We start from the raw sequence: 14,375 nt of genomic DNA, 5'->3' as shown, positions 1-14,375 counted from the left end.
ACATTGAGGCCAAGATCTTCACACATGTGCTGCAACATGGGTAGCCTCAAGATTTTCAAAGAGTACTTTAGCGCCATTTCACAAAGATCGTACTGGTCGTAGATCAGGGGATGGTCAAGTTGTATTGACGAGAAAGTCTCCTTTGCCTCGCTAAAATTACTCTCCTCCTGAGCTGCTCGGATATCAGCGTCATCAGCATCTCATTGGCGTACTAACGCACTCTGTCTTGAGAAGAAAGAGGCGATCTGGGTAGTTGTGAGGAATTCCGATGACTGGAAAAGTCGTGCACCATGGGTGCCCCGGGCACGCCGCATATCTCGAGCAACTACCTCAGCGTCAAGTTTGTGGCCTGTCGTCTGCCCTATTCGAAATTTAGACAGAAGGTACGACTTTTAGTTTTCGTTGAATCTGTAAGCCTTCTTTATTACTCTGAGAGCCCAGTCTTCTTTCAGAGAAACACGGGAATCTTCCTTTCCCACAGTATACTGGGTATAATGACGCACTATCCTTTGCCCTTTGAAGTAAATGAGATTGAAGTGTAAAAGTGTTATCGTGTGGTTATCAGACCTTGAGTGAAGTTTTTGTTTTTTTCAGTCTTTGGTATATTTATGACAGCCCATTTAGGGTCTCATGTGGTACGTGTTTGCTAGGATCGGACGTCGGTTATGATAAATAGAAATAATTCGCATTGGTAAACTGAACTGCTTGTACAGAATGCTGTTCTCCCCCTGCATTCTCAGGAATTATTGATCAATATATACATATTATCTCTCTATATATGAAAAACAACCATTGAATTGTTTAAGAGTCATTCAACAAACTGAGCAAGAGATATCAGTTTTCCTACAGCTGAGGTCGTAATTTGCATAATGGTGATCGATGTAACAACCGTAGGTACATTCTCGACACTGATTTTATTTCCTCTTTGCTCTCACGAAACTCTGAATGTATGATTTCCCTTTTGCCTAATATCTTGTGGCATACCAGCCAAAATTTCCAAAATGAAAGTTTATTTCAAAACCTTTTTCTACCTGGCAGGGAATAATATGATTAACGTTTGTTTACACAACACATATCTTCTGCTCGCTCAGGACACAAATATTCGTGGTATTTCCAAAAGGAGGCGTTTCGATTCAAAGCACAAAATTTTACTCGGGTATTGAATGAGGACATTTTATTACGAATATCTAGTTAAAAATTTAAAAAATTATGTACCAGGTATAATTTTATCGCATTAAATTTTACCTACTTTTCGCCCCATGTACAGCACTTTTTGAGGGTGTTGCTTAAGGGAAAAAAAAAAATCACAACGTTGCTGTGTATGGAAAAAATGAACATGACACAAATGAATGGGAAGCCTTCTCCTTAATACATGTAAAGTTTGGTGTTAACTGAATTCATTTTAAGCCCTCAACGAAGCTTGGGTCTTGCAGTGAATTTTGGACAATTTGCCAGGCGGAAAATCGCACTTAAACCGCGTTTTCAAATTTTCGCAAATTTCTGAAAAATTAACACTAGTCGGAACGTTTAAACTTCATATTTGAAAACAGTTTACCAAAAGGGTATCGTTGGGCAAAATATGAGCAATTCACCAAAATGGTCGCTGACGGACGATTCTCGATCCTAACAGGCAGCCATTCTTAACTTTTAATGATTTGTATTTTTAGATCAATGCCGTATATTAGCCTTTCCATCGACTCTGTTCTTCGTGGGAGAACGTCTCATCAACCACACCATAGCAAACATCAGTGTGATTGACAGAGATACATGTGAATATCGTTGCTACCTGGACTATAACTGCGTCAGTGTTAACTTTTATTTTGGAGAAAATGGAACAGAAGCACACAACTGTGAACTGAATAACTCAACAGCTAAAGAGTATGAGGAGGATCTGGTAACAGCAGCGAACTATGTTTATCATGGAACTAAGGTACATGGACGAGCTGTTAATTAAATGTCAATTGCACCTCTCTCTGTTTAGGTCATTCGTGAGAGCTGAGGGGTACTTTCACCCATTACTTCTTATTTTTACATAATTTTAACCGCGTGCTAGAGTCGTTACGGATCTTTTGTAAATAAGCAGTCACCAAAAACAAAAATCCTCTCAGTGCCCTGAGGACACCTAACTCTATTAACAGTAGCAAGTAATTTTTCGTATTCATTTTAGAAACTATGCTCACCAGCCTTGAGTAAACAATTGATCAATCTCTTTTTTCTAACAAAGATAATTACAACCTTGCTTCTAATAAGAAAATTCTTGTGAGTAAAGGTAAGTGTAATGGTCATCTTAAGGCATAACTGCACAAGGCAGTTTTATTCCTTCGTTTTCGAAGTTTAAAAACAATCGAAAGAATTAGATCCATCAAATGGCTCAGAAGATGCTCACAACTATGGACATAATGACAGAGTTGAGCTAGGACAGGAGTTACTAAGTGCAGTACTCTACTCTTTAAATCCTGTCCAAAGACGCCCCTTCTCGATTTATTGTTCGCGCTCAAGTTCTCGGCGAAATGTAGGAGAGGGCTGTGAAGATAGTAGACAACTATTTGTGGCATGCTTTTCTTTTCTTTTAAGAATTTTTGCCATCCATCACCATGCCAAAACAACGGCACTTGCCAGTCGGGATTTACAAAAAAACGATATCGATGTTTATGTGCGTCTGGATTTATTGGCAACGATTGTGAAGAGGGTAAGACTTAAAATGATAAAAATCAACTTTGTAACTGATTGAAACACAGTGGTCCATTTCTTCGGATGGTTTAAGATTCAAAATCAGCTGTTCTTTTTTCACGTGTTAAATGTGACTTAGTGAGGGAAAAGGTGGGTAGGGGTGCAATTTCAATATACTTCTCTTTTCCTCATTTCTGGGTATTGTGTCTTGTTTAGAGTGAACAGGAATGAACTAAAGCCAGTTCCATTAGTTATAAAATTAGTTATAAAATTCGTATTATTCTCTAGATATCCTTCAGTGCAGTCGTTTGACATCTATAAGAACTCAAGCCACCTCCATTAGGACCAACCTATTTCAGGCATTCGGTGGAAAAGTAAAGCAATGGATGTAAACTCTCCTATCCGCAGAACCGCCACTTTTCACTCGCTAGCTTCGTCACACGCATCTAATGACAAATAGCAAAACTCTTCACATTAGTACCCCTCTTGTGACCTTAATTCTTAAGTATTTTGGTGAAAGATCTGTCGATTTTATTTCAGACATCAACGAGTGTTGATCATACTCATACTCACAACTGCAACAAGACAAACGCCAATAGTTAAAATACCAAAGAATCATTCAAGTGCATTTGTAATCCTTGTTTCAGCGGGGATATTGACAATTGCCCAAGTAATGAGCGTTGTTCAGAGCATGATGGCTAGTCCAAACTAACCTATGGTAGAAAAAAACCTTTCCTAATCCTAAATATGAGGTAATTCGACTATCATATTTGGGATAATAAGCCCTTTTCCCGTCAGCACTGGATTAACATGCGGCAGAAGCGGTTTTCCTTTGCAAATTAGCAACTTCCTTTCCCCATCCCCTCCTTCTTTTGATAATAACAATCATGGGTAAGGCTCGTTGATCTAGTTTCAGACAGCGACGAGTGTGTTACAAGAACCCACAACTGCGGCAAGAACGCCAACTGCACAAACACCAAGGGATCTTACAACTGCTCTTGTAATCCTGGATTCAGCTGGGATATAGACAAGTGCACAGGTATTTATTTTTAATTAGCATTGTTCAGAGCATGATGCCTACTCCTAACTAGCCTTTGGTAGAAATACGCGTTTTAAAATCCTAATTATAAGTATCAGGTTTCAAATATTAAGCCTTTCTCCCTGCAGAACTGGATTAACATGCGGCAGAGTCGGTTTTCCATTGCAAATTAGCAACTCCCCTCCCCCACCCACCTCCTTGTTTTGAAGATAACAATCATAGGTATGGTCACATGATTTCATTTCAGACATCGACGAGTGTGATCAAAAAACCCACAACTGCAGCAAGAACGCCAACTGTACAAATACCGAGGGATCTTACAACTGCTCTTGTATTCCTGGATTCAGCGGGAATGGACATCAATGCCAAGGTATAAACTAGCAGAGCATGATCTTGTTTAACAAATATAATTCCGTATGATTTCATTTCTGCTTAAGAAGGACCCTGAACGATATAGACAGAGCTACTCGATGCATAACAATAGCATTTTAGCTGCAAACGTAAGTACTGAGTACCTGACATGACATGATATACGATACGTACATTTATGTCTTCTTCTTTGAGGTTAGAATGAGTTTGAGCCACCCTCCAATGTTAAGGTAAAGTCTGTTCACGAGGCAAGTGGTTCATCAGACCTTCACTTAACTCCGGCTTCCATAGCATGAAGCGACCAGGAGTATTTCTACTCCCTCATGGATGGGATGCAAAGTTACCCCATAAAGTTTCCTCCCCCCCCCTCCCGTATCAAATTCGCCGGTACCCATTTAAACACCTGGGTGAGGAAAGGCACCATGAGAGTCAGAGTCAAGCACACTAAATATGAGGCCAACACACCTCTCACATTGAGTGCAAGGCTAAAAGCTTGTTTTCCTTAGATCACACTCAGATTGGAAGCCCAATTTCGATACCTTCCTCGTTGTTATTCTTTAATATTGTAATTGATGAGGGCTGATGATTTATTTCAGACATCGACGAGTGTTCTCAAAACAGCCACAACTGCAGCAATAGAACTGCCACTTGTAATAATACTAAGGGATCATTCAAGTGCTCTTGTAAACCAGGATTCAGGGGTGACGGAAACAATTGCACAGGTACCGAATAGTATTCACAACATAACGCTTTGTCATATCAGTCTAAAAATCTTATAGAAATACCTGAGACAAAGCCAATCAAGATGATACTATGATATTGGAGCACTTCCTCCTCCCTTTTATCCCTGCAGCCTCAGTGTATGAGTATGGTCCGTTGACTCCATTTCAGACATTGATGACTGTCTTAGCGATACCCATAACTACAGTAAGGACTATGCCACTTGCAAAAATATCGAGTGATCGCTCCTCTGCTCGTAATTTTTTGTTTGTCACGACACTAAACACAACTGTTACTTTATTTCAGACATCGACGAGTGCGCTGAAAATATCCACAATTGTAGCAAGGACAACGCCACTTGTTCTAATAGCAAGGGATCGTTCAACTGCTCATGTAATCCTGGTTTCAGAGGTGATGGATATAACTGCACAGGTATTTCATATTATCATTCGATGGATTTTTCCCCCATTTTCATTGGCTGGGAGCCCACCACGTGACCTCCAAGTAACTGCCTACAAATAATGGTCTGCTCATGCGTACTACCGTCTAACTCCATTTTTGCTGCAAATAATTTTCTGCTCATGCGCAATAGTAACCATGCTCTTGCGGTCGCTCTTGTGGTCGCTCTTGTGGTCGCTCTTGTGGTCGCTCTTGTGTGAAATGGCAGATCGCGATCGCTTCCCTGAGCTTTTTATTTCGGATTTCAAATCCTTGAAGTCTGTAAACTTGTTCCTGGAAGTTTCAGCCATTTGAAGGCATACATTTTGTTAATTAACAGTTGACTGTACTTTCAATTCAAAGTCGACAGAATAAATTATTTAGCTGAGAAGGAAACCATCTAGTTTCTGGCAGCAGTGCGCGCTTGCCGCCTCCCCCAAAAAATTGAAAACATACTTGCTTGCCGCTGCCCCCAAAAAATTGAAAAGAAACTCGGTGATCAAATGACAAAACAATTACCGAACTCGGTTATCGCAAAATATTGTGATTTGTCAGTGTCTCGCAGATCAATTATTTTCCGAAGCCGAAGTCTGAGGCAAATAATTGATCTGCTCGCCACGGAAAAATCACGATATTTTGCTCAACCTCGTCCAATAACTGTTAATTGTTAAGAGCGTGAAATTTTGATCACGTAAACTTGCCAAAATCCCTGCAAAAAGGCGAAAAACCTGGCGGAGACTTGATGTCGTGTAATCAAAGAAGAGAAGGTGCCCACCTTTCCCTAACTCGCCTCAAATCTTCCCGCAACCGAAGAAACGCACATCGTACAACATTATATAACTATGGCCTGCTCGCAAGCTACCATTGCATGGCCAAGCTAAAAAAACTTTGATCTATGAGCTAAGTAGGGTAAATTGATTGGTAAGAAACACTTTCACCTTCTTTTCTTGATTTGGGAAAATTACTCACGGTTACCTTAAAAATTCAAGCGTATGCTTACAAGGTACACTCCATTTGTCCGGTTGAATACAGGTCTTCCTCTCAAATAGTTACATAGAAATTAATTTTCGAAGGAACGAGCGGGAGACAAAATTTTATATAAAACAAAAGTTCGGCTGACAGATAACCTGGCATGAAGAAGTCTTGATTCTAGTGAATGTAACTTAAACAGAAATGCTGATGAAATCTGATATTATATTGCTTTCCTTTTTTTCTGTCAGCTTGTGAGGATAAAAACCACCAGTGTACATACTGGGCATCAATCGGTGAATGCACAAAAAATCCACAATATATGCTGCGCAATTGCCTGAAAAGTTGCAACGCCTGTCTTGGTAGGCATGTGTAATTGTTCGGAAAGTCAAATAAAATTTAACATTTTAAAATTGGGAGAGAATGCATTCATCTGCGAATTTGTATGGACCAATTGAGTATTCACTGATATTTTAATTATTTTACAGTGTTTATCCTCTCAAAAAAAATGTTAGCTTTGTAGCCAATGTGCCGGTTCGGCATGAAATTTGTGTCATTTATGTCATTTGTGTAAAGATATCAAAGCAAAAATACCTTTTGCATTAAATAGAGTATACCATGCCTTAATAGAATAGTTTCCGTTGAGTTTAACTGCAGCTTTAACTGCGTTTCCTCTCCCCGGGAGAGCATGGGACGTCGAGCAACGCGAGCCTGCGAGAGGTCTGCTAATGGGTACCTGAAATGGAATGGTTTAAAGGAAGTACATGGCATGCCTTTTTCTCAAGAGTTAGAGTGCCTTTTAGCCACCCGTCACTGGAAGTGAGGTTAATTTTCTTTTCCTAAGAACACCCTATGGTTTTTAAATTGGAAGCCCAATCTCGATACCCTCCTTTCTTTTTACTCTTTATTCTTGTGATTGATGCACTGATAAGAGCTTCTGATTTAGTTTCAGACATTGACGAGTGTTCTCAAAACATTCACAACTGCAGCAACATAACCGCCACTTTTTCTAATACCGTGGGGACATTCAAGTGCGTTTGTAAACCAGGATTTATTGGTGACGGACACAACTGCAAAGGTAAATACTAAACTGTGTTCAGAACATGTTTGGGCGAAAAATCTACAAACCTGCCTGCAACAAAGTCAATATGCATGGCAATCTGATATCATTTACAGCATGATATCTGCGTTATTGGTAAAGCGTGAGGTCAAGATTACTGGATATTGGCTGAGTTCCTTTGACAAGAGAACGAGGCTGATATATATCCAGCCATCCTGATAGAACAGGCTTGATCAAAAAGGGATTTACTATATTGCAAAAACATTTCGCTTTACAAAGAATTAAAATGACACGTTCACTTTAAGAGCCAGAAAAGAAAACCAAATGTGTTTTTAGCAATGTAAACTCAAGAACAGCTTATGTTTTCTTTCTTTTGATTGTCGTCTGCCATTTTTTGCGTCTCCATCACTGACATTGTCCAGGAATCAAGAACTTGTGCTCGAGGTCAAAGCGAGCTATCCCGCGTGGGCAGGATGGGCCCATCTTGCCTGCTGCGGTAGCCAATCAGAACGATGCTAGCGATGATATAGTTATACGTTACTGATCAGGGCGTGAGATGAAGGCTTTAGGATATGGCTGAGTTCTTTCTGCGCTTTTGTGGACCAAGACGAAGTTGAGTACTACAAAGAAACAAACTCGGAGAGTACTACAAAGTTGAGTACTACAAAGAAACAAACTCGGAGAGTACTACAAAGTTGAGTACTACAAAGAAACAAACTTGGAGAGCGAGGCTTATATCCAGCCATCTTGAACAACAAGCTCGGTCAACAAAATATTCGTTATTTAGGAAAAATATTTCGCTCTATTTAGAATCAAAGATGACTTGTTTATTTCGAGAGCCAGAAATAAGAGGAACTATATTTGTTACACAATATATTTACGACAGTCGGTCATGTTTTCTATGTTTCGATTTATGTTTTCTTTCTTTTGATTGTCATCTGCCGCTTTTCGCGTCTCCACCGCCAACATTGTCCAACGACTGCGATTACACACAATGTTTTCCTGTACGGGATGAAAACGGACTATCCCGAGCGGACAAGGTGGGCCCAAAATTTATAATGATTATCACACAGATATATAAGGATTCGCGATAGGTTAAAGTTAGAGACCTTTTTCAACGAGTTAGTGTTACTACGAGGAGCCCAGAGGAGCGAGAGCCGGATAGAGTTGTTAAAGTTATTTACTGGAATCGTCAGCCGTGCGGAAGGCTGCCTTGGAAAAGTGATGTGGATATTGATAAGCGACAAGGATCTTTAAAAAGAACCGTGGGGTGTGCAATAGTGCACTGAGATTGAAGTTACAGTATTTATAGAGGGCTCTAAGTTAAGAGGATAGTTATTGTATAGGTATCAATGTCGCTCCGTAGCTAAGTTAAGAGGATAATTATTGTATTAGTTATTGGTATCGCTCTGTAGTTACTACGTCAGTCAATAAAGTAGTTAAGTTAGTACGAGTTGTATCTTTCTGGCGGTTGAGAAAATACCGTAACACTACCTGTCATCAAACGATTTACGAGTCGTGGACGACAAGTTGTGTTCTTTTAGTTTTAGTTGCATTACCTTATTTTTTGTGTGGAGTTAAGTCAAGTTTACAATTTTTTTAAGCACAGTTACATTTTCATTCTGTAGTCATTGCTAGCATCACATCACGCACGTCTCGCGCCCTTTCTTTTGTCTTAGAAGACGTGTGTCCTTTCTTGATTATGTGCCGGTTAATTAATTTGATTTAAGATTGTTTACCTGCGGATTGGTCATTTCAGTGTAAATTAAATGATAAAGATCATTTGATGTGGGCGCTTTCAGTGATATTTGACACACACCAGGAGTGACAGTTTTACCTGTCGTTTATAATTTGACTCGCCCTACGGGCTTGTCAAAATACGGTACAACCCGTAAAAATACTCAGCGATAGTACACAACAAAACGTCAATTATGTATATATGTATCGCATTTTGTAGCCGTTCCCACTGAAAACAAGGCGATCCTCCTAACGCCACCCCCCCTCGATAGAAAATAAGTAGCCCCAAAACACCATTGCACGTGGTGCACTTTCAGTGAGCTTTCAGTCCTGTTGAGTATCACAGGTCGTCCAATCAGAACATACCTGTAAAATCTTCTATCAATTTTTTTTTACAGTATTAACGGAAAGAATTTGTTCCTGCAGATGTAGACGAGTGTACCACCAATACCCACAACTGCGACATAAATGCCAAGTGCAACAATACCGAAGGTTCCTTCAACTGCAGCTGCAAGGTTGGGTTTAATGGCGATGGCAAAAAATGCACAGGTAACTATGAAATGCGTCCATCTGTTCCAAGCATCGAGATCAGTTTGTTTATATTTGCCTAAACTTGACGATCGTATCAAGAACATCGACGATTTTCATAACAAAGCTGTGTATGGTAATGTAGAAGGATCAGCCGGTTGCAAATGTGTCATTTAGCACGCTTTGCATCCATCGCAGTGTTCATTTTATTACGCGTTTGGTGTTTCGAATGCTACCACCTGTCATCAAACGATTTTACGAGTGGTGGAAGACAAATTGTGTTGGTTTAGTTTTGGTCGTATTACACTATTTGTGTTTGGAGTTTAGTCAAGTTTACAATGCTTTTAAACACAGTTATATTTTCATTCTACAATCATTCTTAGCATCACGTCACGCACGTCTCGCGTCCTCTTTTGCCTTAGAAGACCCGTGTCCTTCTTGATGATGTGTCTTAATTTGATTTCAGCTTGTTTACTTTTGGATTGGTTGTTTATGTCATTTAAATGATAAACATTATTTGACGTGGGCGCTTTCAGTAAGATTTCAATATTGTAAAAATCGGCATGTCACAGGTTAAACGATCAGACTAACTCTTGAATATGCTTTTATCATTTGTCATTATTTGTTTTGAACGGAAAGCATTTGTTTCTTAAGATATCAACGAATGTGCCACCGATGCCCACAACTGTGGTGTCCATGCTCACTGTAATAATACCGAAGGTTCCTTCAACTGCAGTTGCAAAGAAGGGTTTAATGGCGATGGCAAGAACTGTACAGGTAACCATGACATTCGTCTATCTAACGTTTATCCAACATAGAACACAGTAGATTCCTAATCCTTGTTTGTTTGTATCAGCCTAAACATGACGAGAGCTTCTCTTTTGCTCTCCAAGCACCATGTATCTATATCGCGCTAATTTGCAATAACACAGACGGGTCCTACTTCTGTGAATAGAAAACCGAGTTTAATTTCAGCAAGTGTGATAAATGATCCGCTCTTTCATTGAAGAAAGTCATATCCATAATTAAATTATTTCAAAGAAATAAACCAATAATTCAGTGTAATGTAAGCGTAAAGAATAGTATGTCGCTCGCACCTATCAGCTTGCCGCATTTTTCATGTATCACAAACCAATCATATTGTTGTGGTGTTGACCTTTTTCAAGCGGTATTGGAAAGAAAAGCAACTCGCATTGCGGTGTTGCGGTGATCTCAAGTCTTACAGTTTACGATAACTGTAATTTCAAACCGACGGTTTTCGGTGAAATAAACCATTTCCGAGTTGCAGTTTATTCTTTAACCTTTTGAAAAGCTAGATTTTGATAGACCCGTGGTTAACCAGCCTGCAGAGCGAGCGTAATTTTGGCGAACGGGTGCTCAGTATTTTTCAGCGAGAACTGGCCACCATCTCAGATTTTAATGGCACTCGAAGGCTGAGGTGAGAAAGCAATTTCGATTAAGGGTGCAAGTGACGGTCAAAAATAAGGAGAGGGGTTGGGTGGGGAAGTGAGTATTACGCCTGCCCGAACTCATCTTTGTTTTGCAATTTTCTGATTGGTGCAATTTTGCTCTATCTGTCAATCACAAGCCAATTACGTCATTCGGACATTTCACTCTTGCAGTAATGAGAGGACATATGATGACAGACTACAGATGACGTTGTAATTTTCGATTCCGCTCTCAAGGAAGCATTTAATCTTTCGGAAATTAGCATGTAGTGCGCATTAAGATCGCAACGAGAAGCAATTTATACACTGGTATCTTGAAAGGACACTGGGGGCCGTGTTGTCAACTGGCGTTGGGAAAAGCTTGATATTTAAGGTCTTGGTTTGCATTAAGGTACATGAAATCTATTGAAATGTGTGTCAGTCATTTCGTGTTAAAACTCATATGTCCATATTGATTCCCTTTGTGATTTCTAGATATAAACGAGTGTATCACCAACCGTTGTCACAAAAGAGAAACTTGCAATAACACAGATGGCTCCTACTCGTGCGAATGTAAAAGCGAGTTTAACTGCAGTAAGTGTGAAAAATGTTTCGCCTTTAAATTGGAGAAAGTCCTATCCATCATTGAGTTATTTTAAATAAATATATAAATAACTCTATGCCAGCGTAAAAAATGGTATGTCGCTCGCACCAATCAGATTGCGGCATTTCTCAAGTATCCAAAAACAAATAATATTCCTGCATTATCGTAGATATTACCTACCAATCAGATTACCCAATTCTTCATTTGTTACAAATCAATCCGATTGCCGCATTAGGTATATATCACGTACCAATCAGATCACAGCATCGGGGTATGCTTGCACCAATCAGAATACCGTCCCTAATGTCAATCAGGGCTGGAAATTACGGTACCACGATGCGTTGCGATTGAATCAACCCAACACTGACACACACTAAGAACAACATAAACAAGAATTGTGAGCTCATCTACCCAGTGTAATGGTTCGTGTCTTTCATGAAGACTTTTTTGCTACAATCTCTCCGGATTAGTCAGGTCATCATGGAAATTTTTCAACCTTTTGCAAGTACCCCTCATTTAATTACATCGTTCACATTGTCAGCGGAAGGCCTAACACGAATTTATCACTTGCGCTTTTTCTTTGGGTAGCACCAATTCTTGCGGCTCAGGTAAAAGTTGTGCATAAATTATATTTGATTGTCTTGTTTGTGCCTCGTGGTTGCTCTTTTTGCAAAGGTTGAAGACACCACCAAGTTATATTTACCTTCTGTGTAGACTCAAAAACGTTGCAAAGATATTTTGCTATGTTTCATTCCTTACCTAACTTTTTGTGTGTTTTCAATGGGGTGAAAAAAATCCGGACAGTGATTGTCACGCGCCTATAAGCTATCCTTGACGAGTACGACGAGGGAAGCATTAAACATTTAGCTAACTACTAGTTTATCATCGCCTTTATAAAATCACTATTGCTAAAATAGTAAAATTGCACTACAATCGAGATATCAATGCTAATTATGTAACTTTTTCATGTGTTACAAATTGTTTTCTTCTACCGCACCTTACCTTCCGTGCCTGGAAAAGTATTTCGCCAGAGAGTGGGGGGAGGGGGGGGGGAGTAGGAGAGGAGGAAGAACTTAAAGAATTATTGTTGAGTAAGTGCCGCAGGCCTCTTAGAATTCTCACCTTATTATAGTCTACTTTGTGACCAACTATGGATCCCATCACTTTTGGTCATACTTACAAAAATTTTTAACTGCGCATTTTCCATTTTTTTAATCCCCAATTATCACACGTTTCGTAAACCTAATGTCCCAAAAATGATTTTTCTTATTAAAGGAAAGCCAATAGCTGCTGTCAAAAAAAAAAAAGTATTGTTCCTTTGATGAGTAACATACGCACTACAGCTGTTTACAATAAGGTTGTCGGAAAAAGCGCAAGCCATGTTGAAGTATCCGTTTCTTTGCTTCTAAAAGTTTTTCATCGATTAGTTATTTATGTTTAAACGGTGCTTTGCCGCTACAATTTGGTGCTTACTTTTTGCTCGCCACTATGGACTAAACTTTCTCAGATGAAATGCCATTAACAACGTAAATTTTATGACAATCCTGCCTCAATAAAGAAAAAAATATCGCCGGGAACGCTATGCTTCTGTTGGTCAATTTTCCACGCAATTCTCACGTACTTAGACGTTTTTTTATAAATAAATTTCGCTTTTAATTTTGCTACCTTAGACTTCACCTTATGACGTGTAAATTCCTTTTAAACAACTTCCATTTTATCATGTATTTCACACGCCCAGGGAAAAGGCCAGATAAGCAACAATCAAATAAAGAGCCTTCTTTGTTACGCCTTGAAACATGATAGTTGTCTCCTCATTGAAACTATTTTCACTTGTTTGAAAAAGGGAGACCGAAAAATATCTCTGTTCAGTGTTTGTTAGAGATGAAATAGTTTTTGGTTTGCTTTCCTTAGCAAAATTACATTGAAAATACTTTTCGGGGCAACTAGCTGTAACTGAATAATTAAAACTGTCTCTGATGGAGAGGAACAGCAGTAAGGATCGTCGTAGCCTACGAGCAGATCGTTATTTAGTCTCGTCACGCAAGGTAGAGAGGGCGTTGCGCGACGAGACAAATTAGAGCTGCGAAGGGGACAGCAGGAAGCGTGGTACCTATGCAATTTTTTTTTTTCAACAATGCCTAGGTTTTATACCGAGGGGGAAAAATAAGATCAACTCTGTAAAATGCCCATACCGAGTTAAACTCATTGTACACGGTACAAGATAAGGATAAGTTACGTCATAATAATCCTTATTTTGTGAGGATGTCGACAATTAAACCGTAAACTTAATGTTCATTTCATAGCATAAAACAAAATATCAGTTAAATAGAAATACAAAAAAATAAGCGCCCAGTCAATTGTCAATCAACTACGCTACGTAACTACCGTAAGGGTTGGATTTAGTGCCCTCCTTAAAATAAGCGCCCGCTCTCTAAAAAGCGCCTCGTCACATTAGACTTTAATGAGCGCCCCTATTCTATTAAGCGCTCCCACTGAATAGATATTCGCGTTCCAATCAGCACCCCTACACAAATAAGCGCCCCTATTCTGAATCAGTAATTGCACAGTGGAGTACTTGAACATTGAGAACAACCATTATTCAACTTCCTCTAATTGCTCACGTAAAGCCTCAAAACAGAATCAATGGTCTGTGTCCGTCTTTCAACTGTTATTTTCAGTTCATTCATCGCGTGACGATTGCAGCTTAGCTAATCGTTCTAGGCAGGACCTATCCATGGAAAATAATCCGTCGTTTTTCAGTCTTTTTAATCCTTTTGAAATAAGTAGGTTTGTCTCGCGCATTTTACTGTTTCT

At 39.4% G+C, this 14,375-nt stretch overlaps 1 protein-coding gene and 1 pseudogene across 1 annotated transcript; one reads left to right on the top strand and one right to left on the bottom strand.

Moving 5' to 3' along the window:
• The window catches only part of LOC148737496 (uncharacterized), a 221,608-nt pseudogene that overhangs the window by 78,147 nt on the left and 129,086 nt on the right, over nt 1-14,375 (bottom strand).
• Nucleotides 870-4,811, top strand: LOC148737501 (uncharacterized). The gene is made up of 6 exons (XM_088747804.1): nt 870-894; nt 1,668-1,930; nt 2,575-2,689; nt 3,581-3,709; nt 3,957-4,079; nt 4,675-4,811. The coding sequence occupies exons 1-6, from the start codon at nt 870-872 to the stop codon at nt 4,809-4,811; spliced, it is 792 nt and encodes a 263-aa protein (XP_088603930.1).

Source organism: Stylophora pistillata, chromosome 2 (assembly GCF_964205215.1).
Source record: "Stylophora pistillata chromosome 2, jaStyPist1.2, whole genome shotgun sequence".
Classification (NCBI taxonomy): domain Eukaryota; kingdom Metazoa; phylum Cnidaria; class Anthozoa; order Scleractinia; family Pocilloporidae; genus Stylophora; species Stylophora pistillata.
The sequence above is the reverse complement of the archived record's forward strand: the minus strand, read 5'-3'. Positions and strand labels throughout refer to the sequence as shown.

Bases quoted from the DNA above. Each gene is read 5' to 3' on its own strand.
- LOC148737501 (XM_088747804.1), top strand. From the start codon at position 870: ATGGTGATCGATGTAACAACCGTAG. The intron at 895-1,667 runs GTACATTCTCGA...TTGTATTTTTAG, and splicing joins GATCGATGTAACAACCGTAG to ATCAATGCCGTATATTAGCC. The intron at 4,080-4,674 runs GTATAAACTAGC...GATTTATTTCAG, and splicing joins GAATGGACATCAATGCCAAG to ACATCGACGAGTGTTCTCAA.